The sequence below is a fragment of the Lepus europaeus genome, chromosome 17 (assembly GCF_033115175.1).
Source record: "Lepus europaeus isolate LE1 chromosome 17, mLepTim1.pri, whole genome shotgun sequence".
In the NCBI taxonomy this organism is placed as follows: Eukaryota; Metazoa; Chordata; class Mammalia; order Lagomorpha; family Leporidae; genus Lepus; species Lepus europaeus.
Genome location: NC_084843.1, coordinates 58,448,699 through 58,470,336, shown reverse-complemented (window position 1 = coordinate 58,470,336; position 21,638 = coordinate 58,448,699). Strand labels below are relative to the sequence as shown.

Sequence of the window (21,638 nt, the reverse complement as noted above, 5' to 3'; positions counted from 1 at the left end):
TAAGCCACTCCCTGCAGCACAGCATCCCATATGAATGCTGGTTCAAGTCTCAGCTGCTCCACCTTTTTTTTTTTAATTAAAGATTTATTTATTTATTTGAAAGGAAGAGTTACAGACAGGCAGACAGAGAGAGAGACATCTGCTGGTTCACTTCCCAAGTGGCTGCAATGGTTGGAGCTGGGCCTAACTGAAGCCAGAAGCCAGGACCCAGGAGCCAGGAGCTTCTTCTGGGTCTCCCACATGGGTGCAGGAACTCAAGGACCTGGGCCATCTTCCAATTGCTTTCCCAGGCCATAGTGGAGAGCTGGATCAGAAATGGAGCAGCTGGGACTCAAACCAGCACCCATATGGGATGCTGGCACTGCAGGAAGTGACCTCACCCCCTATGCCACAGCGCTGGCTCCAAGCTGTTCCACTTCTGATCCAGCTCTCTGCTAATGTGACTAGGAAAGCAGCAGAAGATGGTCCAAATGCTTGGTCCCCTCTACCCATGTGGGAAACCTGGATGAAGCTTTGGTTTCTAACTTAGCCTGGCTCAGCCCTGGCCATTACAGTCATTTGGAGAGTGAATCAGCAAATGGAAGATTTCTCACTCTGCCTCTGCCTCTCCCTCTCTGTAACTCTGCCTTTCTGCCTTTGAAATAAACAAGTCTTAAAAAAAAAAAAAAAAAAAGATACCCTGTCTCTTAATGGAGAACCTGAGTTTGATTTCTACCTCTGACTCCTGACTACCCACCAATGTAGATATCCTGGGAGGCCATGGTGATGGCTGCCATCAATGTGGGAGACCGAGACAGAGTTTCTGGCTCCTGGTTTCAGCTCTACCCAGCCACAACTATTGTAGACATTAGGAGAGTGAACCAGCAGATAGGTGATCTTTGTGTCTTTCTCTGCTCCTCAAATAAAAAAAATAGTAATTTGGAGAAGGAAGTAAACAGGCATATAGATGAAATAACATATGCGGGACCCTCAGATAGTTCATGGAAACATGTATTACAAGGGTTGGTGGGGCCAGCGCTGTGGCATACAGGGTAAAGCTGCTACCCATAGTGCTAGCATCTCACATGGGCACCAGTTCAAGTCCCAGCTGCTCCACTTCAGATCCAGCTCTCTGCTATAGCCCTTGAAAGCACTAGAAGATGGCTCAAGTCCTTGGGCCCCTGCACCCATGTGGAACACCTGGAAGAAGCTCCTGGATCCTGGCTTCGGATTGGTGCAGCTCCCGCTGTTGCAGCCACTTGGGGAGTGAACCAGCAATCTTTCTCTCTGCCTCTAACTCTGCCTTTCAAATAAATAAATAACTATTTAAAGAAAAATAAATAAGGGTTGGCACTGAAGAAGCCATCTGAGATGCACACATCTCATACTGGAGTGCCTAGGTTCAAGTCCTAGCTCCACTTCCCATTCCAGCTTTCTATTAATGCATACTCAGGGAGGCAGCAGGGGTTGGCTTGATTACTTGGATCCCTGTCACTCATGTGGTTGACTGAATTGAATTCTAGGCTCCAGGTTTCAGCTTGATCCAGCACTGGGCATTTGGGGAGTGAACCGATAGACAGAAGATCTCCCTCTGTCTGTGTGTCTCTCTCCCTCTCTCTGTCTCTGCCCTTCAAATAAATAAAAAATAAATAAAATGCATATTATGAAAAACTATGGGTAGGGGACCGGCGCTGTAACACAGTGGGTTAAACCCCAGCATGCAGCATTGGCATTCCATATGGGCACTGGTTCAAGTTCCGGCTGCTCCCCTTCCAATCCAGCTCTCTACTATGGCTTGGGAAATCAGTACAAGATGGACCGTGTCCTTGGGTCCTGCACCCACGTGGGAGACACTGAAGAAGCTCCTGGCTCCTGGCTTCAGATCGGCCCAGTACCAGCTGTTGTAGCCATTTGGGGAGCAATCCAGCAGATGAAAGCCTCTCTCTCTGCATCCACTTCTTTTTTTTTTTTTTTTTTTTTTTTTTTTGACAGGCAGAGTGGATAGTGAGAGAGAGAGACAGAGAGAAAGGTCTTCCTTTTTGCCGTTGGTTCACTCTCCAATGGCCGCTGTGGCCGGCGCATCTCTCGCTGATCCAAAGCCAGGAGCCAGGTGTTTCTCCTGGTCTCCCATGCGGGTGCAGGGCCCGAGGACCTGGGCCATCCTCCACTGCCTTCCCGGGCCATAGCAGAGAGCTGGCCTGGAAGAGGGGCAACCAGGATAGAATCCGGCGCCCCAACTGGGACTAGAACCTGGTGTGCAAGCGCCGCAAGGCAGAGGATTAGCCTGTTAAGCCACGGCGCCGGCCTCTGCATCTACTTCTGTAACTCTGCCTTTCAAATAAATAAATAAATCTTTATTTATTTTTTTTAAAGGTGCTTTGGTTTTTTGTTTGTTTGTTGCTTTTGTTTTTGTTTTTTTTTGACAGGCAGAGTGGGTAGTGAGAGAGAGAAAGAGAGACAGAGAGAAAGGTCTTCCTTTTTGCCATTGGTTCACCCTCCAATGGCCGCTGCGGCCGGCGCATCTCACTGATCCGAAGCCAGGAGCCAGGTGCTTCTCCTGGTCTCCCATGCGGGTGCAGGGCCCAAGCACTTGGGCCATCCTCCACTGCCTTCCCGGGCCATAGCAGAGAGCTGACCTGGAAGAGGGGCAACCGGGACAGAATCCGGTGCCCCAACCAGGACTAGAACCCGGTGTGCTGGCGCCGCAAGACGGAGGATTAGCCTGTTGAGCCACGGCGCCAGCCAAATAAATCTTTAAAAAAGAAAAAGACAAAGATATATGGATTTAATATTATGATCCATTCATTCAATAAATTTTGGTAATTCATTTTATAATACAACTCTAGATTATGTACTTTTACTCATACAATTTCACTTTATTTCAACCTTTACATTTTCCAGATTATATTTTCAAAGCCTTAAAAAACTTCTGATCAATAATGATAGAATTCTATCCTGATACCATGTTGTAAAGTTCAAATATACACAATAAAATTTATTCTACAAAATGTTTTATCCTAGAGGCTGAGAGGCTAGCTTAACTTCTTTCTGAATAAGACTCAATCTGAGAATGGCAGATCTGACCCACGAAGGACAACATGATTTCTGGTTCAATGATTCATCCTCATAATCTTAGTTAGAGAAAACATGAAAAAAAGACTTACCTGTTTTATGTGCGGATTCATGGCCATTTCAGTTACATTCTTTTTGGTCTCACAGAAAATAATAGCTCTCCCTTCAGACCCACTGTACACCTGAAGGACATCTCCAATGACTGCTGGCCTCTGAGACCAATGGCACTGGATGGCCAGATGCTTTGAACAAAGAAAATGTGAAGATCTGTTTCATTAAAATTATTGAGAAAGATTCCTTGTAAGCATTTTTCTCTATTTGTTTTGTTTTGTTTTTTAAAGATTTTATGTATTTTATTTGAGAGTTAGAGTCACAGACAGTGAGAGAGAGAGACAGAGAGAAAGGTCTTCCCTCCGTTGGGTCACTCCCCAAATGGCCGCAACAGCCGGAGCTGTGCTGATACGAAGCCAGGTGCCAGGCGCTTCCTCTCAGTCTCCCATGTGAGTGCAGCGGCCCAAGCACCTGGGCCATCTTCTACTGCTTTCCCAGGCCACAGCACAGAGCTGGACTGGAAGAGGAGCAGCCAGGACTAGAACTGGCGCCCATATGAGATTCCGGCGCCGCAGATGGAGGATTAACCTACTGTGTCACAGCGCCAGTCCCAGCATTTTCTCTGTTTGGTCAAGAACCAGCCTTCTTGGGAACCTCAACCTCATTAAAAAATAATATACAAATTGCCATCCATGGGTAAAAGAATATAGTATATTAAAGCAACAGAATACTACTGAGCATTTAAAATAATGAACCAACTGCTGTTACACAAAACAATGTAGATGAATCTCAAAATTACTGAGTGAATGAAGTCTTATAAAAAGAGAGTACATGTAGCATGATTTCACTTATATGCAGTTCTAGAATAAGCAAAAATCTATGGTGGAAAAAAATTAGAGAGTGGTTGGTTTAGATGGGTGGGTAGAGGGGAAATCTGACAGGAAAGGACATAAAGGAACTTTTCTAGGATGACTTAAGCATTTAATATCTCGATAAGTTTTTGAGTTACATGTATGAATATAGCAAAATTAAGCAAATGAACACTGAAGATTTTACATTTTGTTACGCACAAATAGTACTTTTAAAAATTTTATTATATGAATGAACCTTAGAAACATTATATAAGTGAAAATAAATAAGAAATAAATGTACACAAATTTATAACTACATTTATATGAATATCCAGAACAGAAACATCCATAGAAAGCAGACTGGTGACTGCCAGCAACTAAGAAAAAGAAAAGAGAGGTTGAGGAGACATTGCTTGATAGTTATGGGGTTTCTCTTCAAAGTGATGGAAATGTTTTGGAACTAAATAGAAGTGATGGTTGTAGATCATCAATATACTAGACAATGCCCCATTTTATACTTTAAAATGGTTAGTTTACGTGAATTCTTCCTCAATTTAAAAAATTTTAAATACTGTGCTTTAGTTAAAGACACATATGATAAATAGTTATGGGAAATTATACCAGATTTCTGCAACTGGAAATGAATCAAAATGAAGATGGGTATAAGGATAGCTAGATATATGATAAAGGAAATACAGTAAAATGTTAACAGTAGAATCTATATGGTTGCTAAGAGTGTTCACTGGAACTGGTGCTCTGGCAACAGTGCGTAAAGCTGCCACCTGCAGTGCTGGCATCTCATATGGGCACCAGTTCAGGACATGGCTGCTCCACTTCTGATGCAGCTCTCTGCTGTGGCCTGGGAAAGCAGAAGATGGCCCAAGTCCTTGGGTCCCTGCACCATGTGGGAGGCCCGGAAGAAGCTCTTGGCTCTTGGCTTTGGATTGGTGCAGCTCCAGCCGTGGCAACCATTTGGGGAATGAAGCAGCAAATGTAAGACTTCTCTCTTTCTCTCTGCCTCTGCCTCTCTGTAACTCCGCCTTTCAAATAAATAAATAAATCTTTAAAAAAAAAAAAAAAAAGGCCGGCGCCGTGGCTCACGAGGCTAATCCTCCGCCTTGCAGCGCCGGCACACTGGGTTCTAGTCCCGGTTGGGGCGCCGGATTCTATCCCAGTTGCCCCTCTTCCAGGCCAGCTCTCTGCTATGGCCCAGGAAGGCAGTGGAGGATGGCCCAAGTGCTTGGGCCCTGCACCCGCATGGGAGACCAGGAGAAGCACCTGGCTCCTGGCTTTGGATCAGCGCAATGCGCCGGCTGCAACGGCCATTGGAGGGTGAACCAACGGCAAAAAGGAAGACCTTTCTGTCTCTCTCTCTCTCTCTCACTATCCACTCTGCCTGTCAAAAAAAAAAAAAAGAGTGAAGGAGCCGGGACTCCAACCAGTGCCCATATGGGATTCCAGCATTGCATGCAGTGGCTTTACCCGCTATGCCACAGCACCAACCCCCTCTCACTCTTTCCAATAAAGAAAACGAATCTCTTTAAAAAATTTTTTTTAATTTTATTTATAGTTAGAGATGGAGAGACAGAGAACCATCTTCTGGTTCATTCCCCAAATGGCCATGACAGCCAGAGCTGGACCAGACAAAAGCCAGGAGCCAGGAGCTTCCTCCAGATATCCAATGTAGGTGCAAGGGTCCAAGGACTTGGGCCATCCATCTTCTGCTGCTTTCCCAGGCACATTAGCAGGGAGCTGGACAGTAAGTGGAGCAGCCAATGTCCATGTGGGATGATGATGCCACAGGCAGCAGCTTAACCTACTATGTTACAACGGTAACCTCAAAATGAATCTTTAAAAAAAGTTTCATGATAAAATGTTGGGAAAAAACTTACATTGTACATTTCAAATTTGTGTATTTTAACACAAGTCTCAATAAAACTGTTTTAAAATAATTAGCACATAATTTTTACCATAAAATATCTGAGTAAAGCACAAAGAAATCTAAAAATCATTTGTACCACCTCTGACAAAGTCTTGTCTCTTCGCCACCTCAAAAGAAACAAACAAACAAACAAACAAAGGAAACCAGAATCAGATCAAGCCCCATAATCTAACCATCAACTCACAGGAAAATAACACAACATGTTAAATAATGCCACAAGGATGAAAATTAGCAAAACTGTAGAAAACTTATAAGACAAATGAGTTTTTTCAATAAAAATTAGAAGGCTTGACTTCAGTTCCTAGCTTCAGTTCCTGACTACAGCTTCCTAGCAATGCAGGCCGCCCACATGGCAGACCCAGATTGAGTTTCTACCTCCAAACTGCTGCTGGCATTTGGGGAACAAACCAACAGATGGGAGCTCAGTCTCTTTTTCTGTCTTTTTAAATAAATAAAAATTTTTAGAAAGCCTTTACTTATCCTTTTACAAATATATACAATCATATGAAGATGAAATGATGATTAAGATTGCTTCAAGGCCGGCGCCACGGCTCAATAGGCTAATCCTCTGCCTGCGGCGCCAGCACCCCGGGTTCTAGTCCCAGTCGGGGCGCCAGATTCTGTCCCGGTTGCTCGTCTTCCAGGCCAGCTCTCTGCTGTGGCCCAGGAGTGCAGTGGAGGATGGCCCAAGTGCTTGGACCCTGCACCCCATGGGAGACCAGGATAAGCACCTGGCTCCTGCCTTTGGATCAGCGCGGTGCGCTGGCCACAGCGCGCTGGCCGCGGCAGCCATTAGATGGTGAACCAACAGCAAAGGAAGACCTTTCTCTCTGTCTCTCTCTCTCTCACTGTCCACTCTGCCTGTCAAAAAAAAAAAAAAAAAAAAGATTGCTTCAAAAGCAGAGGTGAAGAATGTACGAGTATATAGAAAAATTGTTAAAGCCTGGTAATGGGTACCTCATGTTCCTTACACTATTAAATTGCTGTTTATGTTTAAAAATGTCCCTAATGACTTTTATTTCCTGAATACAACTTACACTCTTATATACAATTTTCAACCATTACAATATACAAAGCTTCCTTTGGCCATCCTGTATTCTAACAGTCCCTTTTCTTATACATAATCATTATTTGATACTTATTCCTCCAAACTTATGTACATTTACATAAATACCAAAAAATCCATTTAGTATTTATGTGTTTTTTAATAGTGTACCTCTTTTATTTACCAGTCTACAATTTACATTTTATCACTTACTCCAATCACTTTTTAACCACTGTATTGTATTCTGTGGATTAAACTATCATTCATCTAGCCTCCTTACTTTTCCTACACATAAATGTGAGCTATTAAATAGGATAAATGACATAAAAGACATATATCTGACATATGTACTGTAAATAATACTTTAAAATTATTTATTTATTTGAAAGGCAGAGTTACAGAGAGGGAGAGAGAGATCCTCCATCCACTGGTTCACCCCCAAATGGTTGCAGTGGTCGGGGTTGGGCTGATCCAAAGCCATGAGATTCCAGACTTCCAGCTTCTTCCAGATCAGAAGTGGAGCAGCCAGAACTCGAACTGGCACTCATATGGGATACCAGCACTTCAGGCAGTGGCTTTACCTACTACGCCACAGTGCTGGCCCCTGTAAATAATACTTTTAATTCTTTTTTTTAAACATGCTGGTAGATTTTCATGAATTCAAAATTATCAACCTTTTCCCTTATGGTTTCTTTTTCTGATTTCTAATCATATATTTGGATTAGATTCCTTTTCCTGAGATAGAGTAACTATTCACTTTGTATCTTCCTTAAATTATTTTATGGTTTGATTTTTTTAATTCTTTCAGAATTTTTTGGGGGGAGAAGATCTGAGTTTCTTCACCTAAACTTAAAAAAATTAGAATAGCACTATTCATTTTTAGTTAATATGAATCACCTCTGACACATTCTAAATCCTTTAAGTCTGTCCTGATGGCTGCTTGCTTGCATGTTCTGGCTAGCACTTGCCTGTTCACACTCTTTTTATTTCCTTGTTTATTCTCTTTTGCTCCTCAGTCTCACACTCACTGACAAGAAGCACAGAGAGACTATGCCTGACTGGATATCCAAAACTTGAGTTTAGCTTCAACAAATTTCAAAAGTAAATATCAACTAAAAGCTAGAATCTATCATGCTGGAAAGCTACTTACTTCCACAGTAGTTGCAGCCTTTTGAGTCATTTTTCCAACAAGGTCAACCTGCTCATATCTGGATTTCATGTATTTTTTTGCAACTTTATACACCCACTGTGGGCAAGTTGCAGAAAAAAGTAAAGTCTGAGGATTGTCTTCAGAATCTTAAATAAACAAAAAGAATTAAAATGTTTTCTCTTAATATCCCATGATGTAGCCAGCTCTTAAAAGTCTCCCCAAGCTTCAAAGAAATAATCAAAAATTCAAACCTTGGAGTGAATTTTTAACATACAGACTTCAATGCAAGTATTAAAGCTCTCAACTTTCAAAAATGGGAACAATATGAAGAAAACTGAACCCAGAAAGAAGGTGAGAATTTAAGAAGTAACAATGAAGAAAGAAATCAGTAAAATGAGTTAGTAAATCTAATTAGTGACTATAAAAAATAACATGAAAGAAAGCATTGGAAACTAAGAAATCAATTAAAGTATGCTATCATACTTTCTTTTCTCAGGGAGAGAATAAATACCAAATAACTTTAGTTTTCTTAGAACCTCAGGGGACAATGTAATAAAAACTATGAAATAAAAAATTCATAAGCTATTTTAGGATCAAAGGACAACTGCTAATGTACTTATTTTGAATTAGGATATACCAGTTTTGTAGGATTCATGGATAATATCTTCAACTTGTTCAGCAAAACCTAAATCTAACATTTGATCCACTTCATCAAGCACAACGTGGCGTAGTTTGGAAAGATCCAACCGGCCGCTCTGCAGATGGTCTTTGATTCGACCAGGTGTCCCAACCAAGATGTCAATACCATTTCGAATATGATTAACTGTGGAAGAAGAGACATGCCAGTAATATGTAAAAAGCAAGCACACACTTTCACATTATTACTTTAGATTTAAGTAGCAGACATCTTCACACTACTGTCATTCATATTTACTCACTCTGGCTTTGATATGATGTTCCACCATAAAAACATGCCACACTGAGTTTCCTAGTTATATCTTTGAAGTCTTTGGCTACTTGGTTTGCCAGTTCCCTTGTTGGAGCCAAAACAAGTACCTGAGCAAGAGTTTAAAAAAAAAAAAGATACTTTTCTAAAGACTTATGAATGAGAAAACCTTTTTTTTTTTTTTTTTTTTTTTTTGAAGATTTATTCATTTTGAAAGGTAGAGTCACAGAGACAGACAGACAGATCTTCCATCCACTGGTTCATTTCCCAGATGGCTGCAACAGTCAGGGCTGGGCCAGGCTGAAGTCAGGAACCAGGAGCGTCATCTGGGTCTCCCACATGGTTGGCAGGGGCCATCTTCCTCTGCTTTCCCAGCACATTAGCAGGGAGCTGGATAGGAAGTAGAGCAGCCAGGACTTCAGCCAGTGCTCACATGGGATGTTAAGTGCAGCAGGCAGCAGCCTAGCCTACTGCACCACAATGCCAACCCCAAGAAGACTTTTTTAAAGTGGCATTTAAAACTAGAAATCTGGCGTGGATGTGCGGCAAAATGGTTAAGTTGCCACTTAGGACATCTACATCCACATTAGAGTGACTGGTTTGAGTCCTGGCTACTCTACTCCTGACCCAGCTTCCTGATAATGCACACCCTGGAAGGCAGCAGCTGAGGGCTGAAGTACTAAGTCCCCGCTACCCATGTGGGAGTCCGGATTGAATCCCAGGCTCCTATCTTCCACTTGGCCCTACCACACCTATTGTAGGCATTTGCATAATGAACCAGCGCGAGATCTCCTTATTGCTCTGCCTTCCAAATAAATAAATAAACAAAGCTTAAAAAAAACCCCTAGAAATATCAACATAAATGTACTAACAATTTTAAAACAGCACAATTAGCAACAATAAAAACCACAGCCTAAATCCTCTTCTACTTCCATCCTATCTCTTAGTCACTATCCCAGTGAGGTCTCCAAGCTTCTTTTCCTATCTCCCTGTCCTTGTTCCTCCTCAATGCTTACACTGCTTACAATATTTATTTTACTTATTTACTAAAATGTAAACTCCATGAAGGCAAGGATTGACTTCAGGTGGATAACTGTATTACTTCAGATTTAAGTAGCAGACACATCTTCACACAGTCATACAGATTTACTCACTCTGACTTTGATATGATGTTCCACCATAAAAACATGCCACACTGAGTTTCCTAGTTATATCTTTGAAGCTGGAAGTTGAACTTCCAACACAGAAGAGGTATTCAAAAATACTTGTTAAATGAACAAACGGGGCCGGCGTCATGGCTCACTTGGTTAATCCTCCGTTAGTGGCGCTGGCATCCCATATGAGCTATGGCCTGGGAAAGCAGCAGAAGATGGCCCAAGTCCATGGGCCCCTGCATCAGTGTGGGAGACCTGGAGGAAGCCCTCAGCTCCTGGCTTCAGACTGGCCCAGCTCCAGCGTTTTGGCCATTTGGGGAGTGAACCAACAAATGGAAGACCTCTCTTGCTCCCTCTCTGCCCCTCTCTCTCTCTCTCTCTCCCTCTGCCTTTGCCTCTCTGCAGCTCTGCCTTTCAAATAAATGAATAAATCTCTGCTATGGCCTGGGAGTGCAGTGGAGGATGGCCCAAGTGTTTGGGATCTGCACCCACAAGGGAGACCAGGAGAAAGCACCTGGATCCTGGCTTCGGATGGGCGTAGTTCCCGCCATAGCGGCCATTTGGGGAGTGAACCAACAGAAGGAAGATCTTTCTATCTCTCTGTCTAAAAAAAAAAAAAATGAACAAATGAATGATCACCATGTGCTAGGTACTTTGCTCTACATGAATTACCTAATTTGATTCTCACAGAAATACCTTTAGGTGGCTTTATTATCCGAATTTTATAGATGAGAAATCTGGGTGTTAGAGAATTTAAAAGACTGGGGCTGGTATTGTGGCACAGTGGTTTGAGCCACCTCTTGGGATACCTGCAAACCATATCAGAGTGCTGATTCGAGTCCCTTCTACTCCACTTCAAGTCCAATTCCCTGCACCCAGGAAAGCAGGAAACCATGGCCCAAGTACTAGAGTTCCTGTCACCTACGTTGTAGATTCAGATGGATTTCCTGGCTCCTGGTTTCAGGCTGGCCTGGCCTTAGCTGTTACAGCCACTGCAGGAGTGAACCAGTGGATGGAAGATTTCTGTCTCTCTCTCTTTCTCTGTTACTCTGCATTTCCAATAAATAAATCTTTTAAATCTCTGGTAACATCATTAACATAAAAGCTTTTTAAGGCAGTGTCGGAATTCTGTCCTATTTCTATAACCTGTGGTCTTTCATAATTTCAGCCAAGAAACAGAACTTCCAAAAAACATTTGACCTGTAAGCCAACACAACCAACCTCATTTGGGATAGGTGATCTAAGATCCTTATGACCTAATTATATTTATATATGGGAATTTTCTTTCTTTTTTTTTTTTTTTTAGAGCATATACTCTCTATTTATTTGAAAGGAAGAGTTACAGAGAGGCAGAGGCAGAGAGAGAGGTCTTCCATCTACTGGTTCACACCACAAATGGTCTCAAAGGCCAGAGCTGTGCCGATCATAAGCCAGGAACGTGGAGCTTCTTCTAGGTCTCCCACACAGGTGCAGGGTGCAGGGGCCCAAGTATTTAGCCATCTTATACTGCTTTCCCAGACCATAGCAGAGAGCTGGATTGGAAGTGGAGCAGCTGGGTCTTGAATCTGCACTGCAGGCAGCAGCTTTACCCACTACACCACAGCACCAGCCCCTTGCTTTTATTCTATAATATCATTTAGAAGTCTTTCAAAGAACAAACTACTTTTAATCACATATCTATTCAAATTATGATGCTGGATTTTTTTTGTAATTTGTGAAGAACCTTAAAGCTCATATATGTTCCCAGAAGGTCAAATTTCAGGCTAAAATTTTACTAGTATGCTCAAATAGTTGATTTTTTAATATATATATATACATATATATGTATATATATATATATCTATATATATATATATATATATATTTTGGACAGGTAGAGTGGACAGTGAGAGAGAGACAGAGAGAAAGGTCTTCATTTTCCATTGGTTCACCCTACAATGGCCGCTGCGGCCGGCATACCACACTGATCCGAAGCCAGGAGCCAGGTGCTTCTCCTGGTCTCCCATGGAGTGCAGGGCCCAAACACTTGGGCCATCCTCCACTGCACTCCCGGGCCACAGCAGAGAGCTGGACAGGAAGAGGAGCAACTGGGACAGAATTCGGCGCCCCGACTGGGACTAGAACCTGGTGTGCCGGCGCTGCAGGCGGAGGATTAGCCTATTGAGCCGCGGCACCAGCCTAAAGATATATTTGTTTATATATTTATTTGCTTATTTTATTTCAAAGGGGGAGCAACAGAGAAGAATCATATCTGCTGGTTCACTCCCTAAATGACTTACAACAGCCAGGGCTGGGCTAGGCTACAGCCAGGAGCCAGGAACTCCATCCTGACTTCCCACACACATAGCAGGGGTGCAACTACTTGGGCCATCTGCTGCTGCTTTCCTAGGTGCACTGGAAATCATCACTCTACATATAGAACGTCGGCTTTGAAAGCAGAGGTATAATCTGCCACACCACAGTGCCAGCCCTATTAGTTGATTTTACTACCTATAAATTAAGATAGATCTCCAGTCCCTCAGCAACCACAAGAACTAACAATAACATTTCTATAATACCCTTTTTTAAAAAAAGATTTATTTTATTTATTAGAAAGACAGAGTTATAGAGAGAAGTGGAGACAGAGAGGTCTTCCATCTGCTGGTTCACTCCCCAGATGGCTGCAATTGCCAGAGCTGTGCTGATCCGAAGCCAGGAGCCAGGAGCCTCCTCTGTGTCTCCCACATCGGTGCAGGGGCCCAAGGACTTAGGCCATTTTCCACTGCTATCCCAGACCATAGCAGAGAGCTGGATCGGAAGAGTAACAGCCAGGACCAGAACTGGCGCCCATATGGGATGCTGGCACTACAGGCCAGGACTTTAACCTTCTGCTCCACAGCACCAGCCCCTATAATACCCTTATTAAAAAGTCAACCAGTGAAACAAAATATATTGAACATTTATTGAATGACCAAATAAACGAACACTTCTTCTTTTTTTTTTTTTAGATTTTATTTATTTATTTATTTATTTATTTATTTATTTTTTTGACAGGCAGAGTGGACAGTGAGAGAGAGAGACAGAGAGAAAGGTTTTTCTTTGCCATTGGTTCACCCTCCAACGGCCTCCGCGGCTGGCGCGCTGCGGCCAGCACACCGCGCTGATCCGAAGGCAGGAGCCAGGTGCTTCTCCTGGTCTCTCATGAGGTGCAGGGCCCAAGCACTTGAGCCATCCTCCACTGCACTCCCTGGCCACAGCAGAGAGCTGGCCTGGAAGAGGGGCAGCCGGGACAGAACCGGCGCCCCGACTGGGACTAGAACCCGGTGTGCCGGCGCCGCAAGGCAGAGGATTAGCCTAGTGAGCCACGGCGCCGGCCAAATGAACACTTCTTTAGAAAATTATTTAGGGGAGTAGGAGCTCAGCTTAGCAGACAAGATACCTGTGTTCCACATCAGTATGCTTGAGTTCGAATCCCAGTTCCAACTCCTGACTCCAGCTTCCCACCAATGCAGACCCTGGGAAAATTGACAGCTCAAGTAATGGGGCACCTGCCACCCAGGTGGAGATCTGGACTGACTTCCTAGCTCCCAGCTTCAGCCTAGTCTAATTCCAGCTGCTGTGGGTATTTGTGAGAATCAATCAACAGATGGGAGCTTCCTCTCTCTACCTCTCAAATTAAAATTTTTTTCAAATCATTGTTTAAAAGCAAAGGTCAGGGGGCCAACATTGTGGAATAGCAGTTAAAGCCACAGCCCTCAATGTTGGCACCCCATACTGGTGCTGGTTTAAGACCTGGATACTCTACTTCCAATCTAACTCCTTGCTAATGCACCTGAGAAAGCAGCTGAGGACAGCCCAAGTGCTTGAGCCCCTGCAACCTCTTGGGAGACTCAAAAGCAGTTCCTGGCCCCTGGCTTCAGAATGGTCCTGCCCAGCCATGGCGGCCATTTGGGGAGTGAACCTTTGGATGGAAGCTCTCTGTCTCTCCCTCTCTCTCTTTCAAATAAATAAATGAATCTTTAAAAAGATAGTAAAGCAAAGGTCAGGACTGAAAAAAGATAAGAGTCACTAAATGCACTTCTATGAATACTCTTAAAATAAGATATGCTGGTTTCAAAATACATTTATGGGGCCAGCACTGAGGTGTAGTAGGCTAAGCTTCCAACTGCAGCACTGGCACACTATATGGGCGCCAGTTCGTATCCTGGCTGCTTCACTTCCAATCCAGTTCTTTGCTAAAGCCTGGAAAAGCAGTGCAAGATGGCCCAAGTCCTTGGTCCCCTGTGTGGGAGAAGCTTCTGGCTCCTGGCTTCAGATCAGCTCAGCTCCATCCATTGTGATCATTTGGAGAGTGAACCAGTGGATGGAAGACATTTTTCTCTGTTTCTCCCTATCTGTAACTCTACCTTTCAAATAAATAAATAAAAACAAAACCACAGTTATCAAAGATATATAAAGTTCCATACATATTACATTCATATGCAATAACTACATTACTTTAACTTTGCTTGAAATTTACTTATTTGAAAACCAGCAAATTTTGCTTTAGGACTCAAATTTTTACAATCCGAGGCTGGGACCAGCGCTGTGGCATAGCAGGTAAAGCCACTGCCTGCAGTGCCAGATCCCATATGGGCACAGGTTCGAGTCCCAGCTGCTCCACTTCTGATCCAGCTCTCTGCTATGGCCTGGGAGAGTAGCAGAAGATGGCCGAAGTCCTTGGGCCCCAAACCCGCATGAGAGACCCAGAAAGAAGCTCCTGGCTCCTGGCTTCGGATCAGCCCAGCTTTGGACACTGTAGCCATCTGAGGAGTGAACCACCGGATGGAAGACTTCTCACTCTCTTTGCCTCTGCCTCTCTGTAACTCTGCCTTTCAAATAAACAGATAAATCTTAGGAAAAAAAAAAAAAGAAAGAAAGATAGAAATTTTTACAATATGCCTCAGGGCTTGCTTGTTTGAGAGGAGAAGAGATAGGAGCAGAGAGAAAAAACTCCCCAAATGCCCACAAATGGCTGAGCCAGGTTAAAGCCAGGAGGTGGAAATACAATCCAAGTCTCCAATATGGAGAGCAAAAACCCAATTACCTGAACCATCACTGCTGTCTCCACGGGGTCCACATTGGCAGGAAGCTGGAGTCAGAATCCTGAGCCAGGAATCAAACCTACGTACTCCAATGTGGGACATGGGCATCTTAATCACTAGGCTAAAGACCTATTCCCCAGTGTTAACTTTGATGTCTTAAGGATACTGGAACTTTAGGTCAGTATATTTTTTCTTTCCCTTTTAAATACAGGAACATTTAGAACTTTTACTCCCTTATAATGATTACCTTTGGTGAGCGGCTTTTTTTAACTGTTTCTTGATTTCTTTGGAGCCTTTCAATCAAGGGGATGGCAAAAGAGAATGTCTTCCCTGTTCCTGTTCGTGCTTGAGCAATTAAATCTTTTCCTTCATATATGGGGCCAAAGGTCTTAACTTGAATAGGAAAGAGATACGTTACCCCTCGACCTGTAAAGTAAGATTTCATTAAAATATTTAAGACAAAAAAAAAAATACATTCACTTGAAAAGGACAATCCTGATTCCTCAGTGAATGACTAAAGATACACTACCTAATGACATTTACACTTATTCCTACACCCAAAGGAAATTATTTTAAAATTGGTTTGGGTGTCAACATGAGTGTTTTTTATGTATTGGAAGGAATTTCCCTGTTGCTGGGTTCCTGTGTTGAAATCACCTGGAAAAACTGATACCAAGGGAAGTATGGTTTCATTTAACTCTACATTTCTCGGCAGGGAGATCTATTATAGCTTCTTCTATTAGTCATTAAAGATTATTAGTCCATATTCTATGCTCCACATCATAAAGGTTCCTTTGCTTTAGTTCAATTACATTGCTTGAGAAAAGTAAACCTGTGCTATCATTGTGCTTTCTTTATAAAATTAATCCTCTTCTATCACCTCCCTATACGGTGTTACACATTCATGTCAGAAATATTAAAAATAGGGCCGGCGCTGCGGCTCAATAGGCTAATCTTCCGCCTAGCGGCGCCGGCACACCAGGTTCTAGTCCCGGTCGGGGCACTGGATTCTGTCCCGGTTGCCCCTCTTCCAGGCCAGCTCTCTGCTGTGGTCAGGGAGTGCAGTGGAGGATGGCCCCAAGTACTTGGGTCCTGCACCCCATGGGAGACCAGGATAAGCACCTGGCTCCTGCCATCGGATCAGCACAGTGCGCCGGCCGCAGCACGCCAGCCGTGGCAGCCATTGGAGGGTGAACCAATGGCAAAGGAAGACCTTTCTCTCTGTCTCTCTCTCTCACTGTCCACTCTGCCTGTCAAAAAAAAAAAAAAAAAAAAATTTTAAAAAGCCTATAAAAAAAGAAATATTAAAAATAATGTGTTTGAGTCTTAAAAAACTAAAAATAAAAAATAAAGAATTGGTATGAAACTGGACAAATACATTTACTTTTTAAGGTTCAAAGTAGGTCAGAATACTGAAAAGTCTGACACAAAAGTAACTGTAATTACAAAAGAGCTACTTCTCTGTCTTTTTATATCTGGTTTTGGTTAGAAAAGGCACAAGTGTTTTATAAAATATAGTATTAGATTTTTCAAATGTATATCTGCTAAAATTCACAGTACCTTTCAGAAGCTTTATAGTCTCTTCAGAAATTGAGAAATTGGAGAAGGCTCCTTCTTTCTGTTCACGTGTTATGGTCTGTCAAATGAAATAAAAGTTCTAAATAACATTAGCTTACATTTGACTCATTTACCATTTTTAGCTTTACAAATTAGCTAACTGATCAATTTTAGTTAATAACTGCAGATACTGCAGAATTTTTTCAAAAAGATTTAATTATTTGAGAGGGAAAGTGATAGAGAGAGTATTGGTTCACTCCCCAAATGACTGCAAGAGACAAGTCTGGGCCAGACCCTCCATCTGGGTTCCTACATGGGTGGTATGAGCCTACTTGGGCTGTCATCCTCTGCCTTCCTAGACACATTAGCAGGGAGCTGGATCAGAAGCAGAGCAGCCCAATCTCAAACCAGCACTCTGATGGGATGTGGGCATGGACAAGTGGTGGCTTAACCCACTGAGCCACAAGACCAGCCCCTGATATTGTATAAGACATTTAAGGTGTTTAAATTGTTTTGCTATTGTCAAAAACATCACTGTGATAAGAATACTTATTCATGGGGCTGGTGCTGTGGCATAGCGGGTAAAGCTACTGCCTGCAGTGCCAGCATCCTATATGGGCATCGGTTCAAGTACCAGCTGCTCTACTTCCGATCCAGCTCTCTGCTATGACCTGGGAAAGTAGAAGATGGCGCAAGTCTTTGGGCCCCTGCACCCACGGGGGAGACCTGAAAGAAGCTCCTGGCTTTGGAACAGCACAGTTCTGGCCACTGTGGCCAATTGTGGAGTGAACCAGAAGATGGAAGACGTCTCTCTCTTTCTCTGCCTCTTCTCTCTCTGTAACTCTGACTTTCAAATAAATAAATAAATAAATCTTAAAGAAAAAAAAAAAGCATTAAGGAAGTATCACTATGTTCCTAAATCTGTATATATGAAATACATGAAATTTGTATAACTTTAAAAAAAAATGTTTAAAGAGTACTTATTCATATAAATCTGCATACCTCATGATCATCTCCTTGGGATAAATTCCTAAAAGAAGAATTACTGAACTCTAATACAATCCAAACAAAACAGTGAGCAGTTAAGCCTATTATAATACTAAGTATTGTACCACGCAAAATCTCAATGAAAAAACAACCTGTAAGTTTTTCCCCACTCTTAGCAATACAGATTTTTAGGGCCTTTTTAGCTCAACTAATATATGTGCTTCCTGACAAACAGCAAACTCACAAATAAAAAACATCATCCTGTAAGGCAGGGATTGGACAGCTTTCCCCAAATCTTCCCAAAGATTATACATTAAGCTCCCATGTATTTAAATGAATAGCAACTGTCAGGTTTAAAGAATATAAAGAACTATTAATTATCAAGAATAAGAATAGCATGAGGTGGGCATTTGCTTGAGCGGTTAAGACACAGCTTGGGACTCACACATTTCACCCTGGAATGCCTGAGTTCAAATTCCAGCTTCCTTCTCTATTCTAACTTTCTATTCATGTGCAACCTAGAAGGCAGCAGGTGATGGCTCAGGTAGTTGAGCCCTTACCATCCACATGGTAGACCCAGACAGAGCTCGTTTACCAGCTCTGGCCTGGCCCAGCCCCAGCTGTTGCAGGCATTTGGACAATGACCAGCAGCTGGGAAATTTCTCTCTATCTCTCTGCCTTTCAAATATATAAAAAAATTTTATAAAGATTTAGGTGGGCATTGTGGTACAGTGGGTTAGGCTACCCCTTGAGATTCCCAGATCCCATATCTGAAAGTCAATTAGAGTCCCAGCTACTCAGCTTCCAATCCAGCTTCGTGCTAATGCACCTGAGAGGCAGCAAATGATAGCCCAAGCTACTTAAGTTCCTACCACTCACACAGGAAAGCAGGAGCTCCTGGCTCCTGGCTTGGGCCTAGTCCAGCCCCAGCTGTGGCCAGCATTTGAATGAACCCACGAATGGAAGCTCTCTGTCTCCCTCTCTCTGCATTACTCTGCCTTTCTAATAAATAAGTACATTATTTTAAAAATTAAGAATATCGAAGTTGTTTACTTCTAAAGATCCGAGTAATTTACTGACAATTTATGACACCTAGATAAACATAGGAACTCTGCTAGGGGAAAACTGCAAGACAGCTTTTGAAATAAATTCTGTCAAGAAAATATCTTGGGGTGGGCATTTGGCCTAATGATTAAGGTGCCTACTAAGATGACAGAATCCCATATCAGAGTGCCCGGATTTGATTCCCAGCTAAAGATCCTAACTTCAGATTCCTGCTAATGCAGATCTGGGAAGCAGCAAGTGATGGCTCAGAGCTGCATTCCTGGATTGGGTCCGCAGTTCCTCACTTTGGCCTCAGTCCATCCCCAACCTTTATGGGCATTTGGGGAGTGAACCAGCAGATCAGACCTCTCTCTCTTTCACTCTGCCTTTCAAATAAACACTTTTTAAAAAAATACCATTTCAACACTGAGTCACAGTAAGACCTAAAAGATCATTTGTTACTGCTGTTATAGAAGCAGAAAAAGCAGAAGGCAAAATACACAGTCAAGAGGCCTTCTGTACCTTGTTGCAAGAAGTCAGAAGTCAGTTCATAAGTACTGGTAGGAGCTGAAATAACCATAAGAAATGCGAGTTGGTGACCATCAATACAATATTCAAAAAAAACGTTCAGGATCCGAAATGTACAAGAAAGGTTTACGTTTGGCAACTCTCCCACCCACCCCCAAGGAAAAGGCAAAAACAATGAAAGAAACAGGGCAAAAGGAAAATGGCTCAGATTTCAGCCAGACTCTCTAGTCCAAATAAGACACTAAGTAGGATATTTTAATCAGCCCTAATTAGCCTAAAAAAAATCACATCAGCCTTTATTTGAAGGATAATGTCAAAAGCAAAATAAAAAGTATCCTTACCTCCTCTAGTTTATTATCACTTGATTTATGAGCATTGTCCAAGGAGGATACTCGCTTCGATTTTTTTTCATATTCAATATCTCCATTTGGCAGATCTTTTCTTCTTGACTTACGTGATTTAGAAAATTCATCTGAAAGTCTATTAAATCCTTCTTCAGTGTCTCCATTTAGCTTCTCTCTCATTTTAGCTTTTTTGGGCTTGGGAGTATCCAAGTCATCTGCAACACCATTTTCCCTTGTTTCTGATTTCTCATCTGAGTCATAATGGTGCCTTGACTTCCTTCTGTCACTCTGCGGACAAAGAATCAGAGAAAGGAGCGTCATGGATCTCCTTTAAACGCTCTACAAAAGTCAGAGCATGACTCCCTGAACAATTAAGCTCAATCTGCAGTTACTCTGAAATCCTACCTGGTAGAAATCCAACCTGGTTATTAATGTCAAGCTCTAAACTTTGTTACTAATTTTGTCATCTCAACTCTTGCATTCTCAACCCTCAACCTCTCTAATCCCATCATAATATTGAAGGGAAATTAGGGGCCAGCACTGTGGCATGGTGGGTAAAGCCGCCACTTGCAATGCCGGCATCCCATATGGACGCCGGTTTGTGTTCTGGCCGCTTTACTTCCGATCCAGTTCTCTGCTATGGCCTGGAAAATCAGTGGAAGATGGCCCAAGTCCTTGGGCCTCTGCACCCGTGCAGGAGACCTGGAATAAATTTCTGGCTCCTTGGATTCTATCCCGGTTGCCCCTCTTCCAGGCCAGCTCTCTGCTATAGCCCGGGAAGGCAGTGGAGGATGGCCCAAGTCCTTGGGCCCTGCACCCGCATGGGAGACCAGGAGAAGTACCTGGCTCCTGGCTTCAGATCAGCACGATGCGCCGGCCACAGCGGCCATTGGAGAGTGAACCAACGGCAAAAAGGAAGACCTTTCTCTCTGTTTCTCTCTCTCACTATCCACTCTGCCTGTCAAAAAAAAAAAAAAAAAAAAAATTCCTGGCTCCTGGCTTTGAATCGGCCCAACTCAGGCTGTTGTGGCCATTTGGGGAGTCAACCAGCAGATGGAAGACCCCCACCCCTAACCCCCCACCTCTCCATAACTTTGCCTTTCAAATAAATACATAAATCTTTAAAGAAAAAAAAATAAGACTGAAGAGAAATTAAAAGTTCTTTCTCAGGAAAAGAATGAGAACCCCAAAATTAAAAATTAAAAAAAAACAAACAAAAACTTCTACCATCTCAAGAGAAAAAAAATTAGCATTTATTGAGTACCTACCCAGCATTGAGTAATGTGTTTTCGGCTTATCTTGTTTAAATCTTCGTAACAACCCTATAAGGGAAGTACAGGTCCATAATCCCTTATCCGAAATTCCGATATCCATTAAGCTCTGAAAACCGAAAGTTTTTTTTTTTAACTTATATGGAGGCAAAACCTTACCTGACCTCAGCTGATGGCAAAATTTGGCGAGTACTAATGTGAGGCTATTTATAGTCTTTATCACACCTAGTATGAATGCTCATATTTAAGACTAAGGTGTTTGATAATAGGTTGTAGATCCCAAATCCTGCTGGAGTATAACCTTTCTAAAAATCCCCTCAGTTCTGAATTCCAAAATACAGCTAGCTCCAAAGATTTTGGATAAGGGAGAGTGAACCCATGTTACTTTTGCCATTTTACAAAGAGGGAAACAGAAGTTCTCACAAGTTGAGCAACTTGCCAAAGACCCACACGTGGGATTTCCTGCAGAGGCTAGAAATCAAATCTAGTCCTGTATGACTTAAAAGCCTATGTTCTTTTCCTATCAGGGAATTTGGATGATTAACAGAAAAACAAAATTATATAATTCATATAAAACCCTAACTGTTGTACTTCCATGGAAGGATAGTAATCCTGGGAACTTAAATTTTTATTAGTTAATAGAACTTATTTAAA

The 21,638-nt window shown here is 42.5% G+C and overlaps 1 protein-coding gene across 2 annotated transcripts in view; it reads right to left on the bottom strand.

Moving 5' to 3' along the window:
* Positions 1-21,638, bottom strand: part of DDX50 (DExD-box helicase 50) — a 46,177-nt gene that overhangs the window by 20,031 nt on the left and 4,508 nt on the right. The window contains exons 2-9 of one of the 2 annotated variants that reach the window (XM_062213938.1): positions 20,982-21,035; positions 19,711-20,001; positions 16,814-16,889; positions 15,501-15,679; positions 9,029-9,146; positions 8,728-8,913; positions 8,091-8,236; positions 3,144-3,293 (exon numbers count right to left, since the gene is read on the bottom strand). In XM_062213938.1, coding sequence (XP_062069922.1) covers positions 3,144-3,293; positions 8,091-8,236; positions 8,728-8,913; positions 9,029-9,146; positions 15,501-15,679; positions 16,814-16,889; positions 19,711-20,001; positions 20,982-21,035 — 1,200 coding nt within the window. The remainder of the gene's footprint in view (positions 1-3,143; positions 3,294-8,090; positions 8,237-8,727; positions 8,914-9,028; positions 9,147-15,500; positions 15,680-16,813; positions 16,890-19,710; positions 20,002-20,981; positions 21,036-21,638) is intronic. The other variant, XM_062213939.1, reaches the window with a different exon arrangement.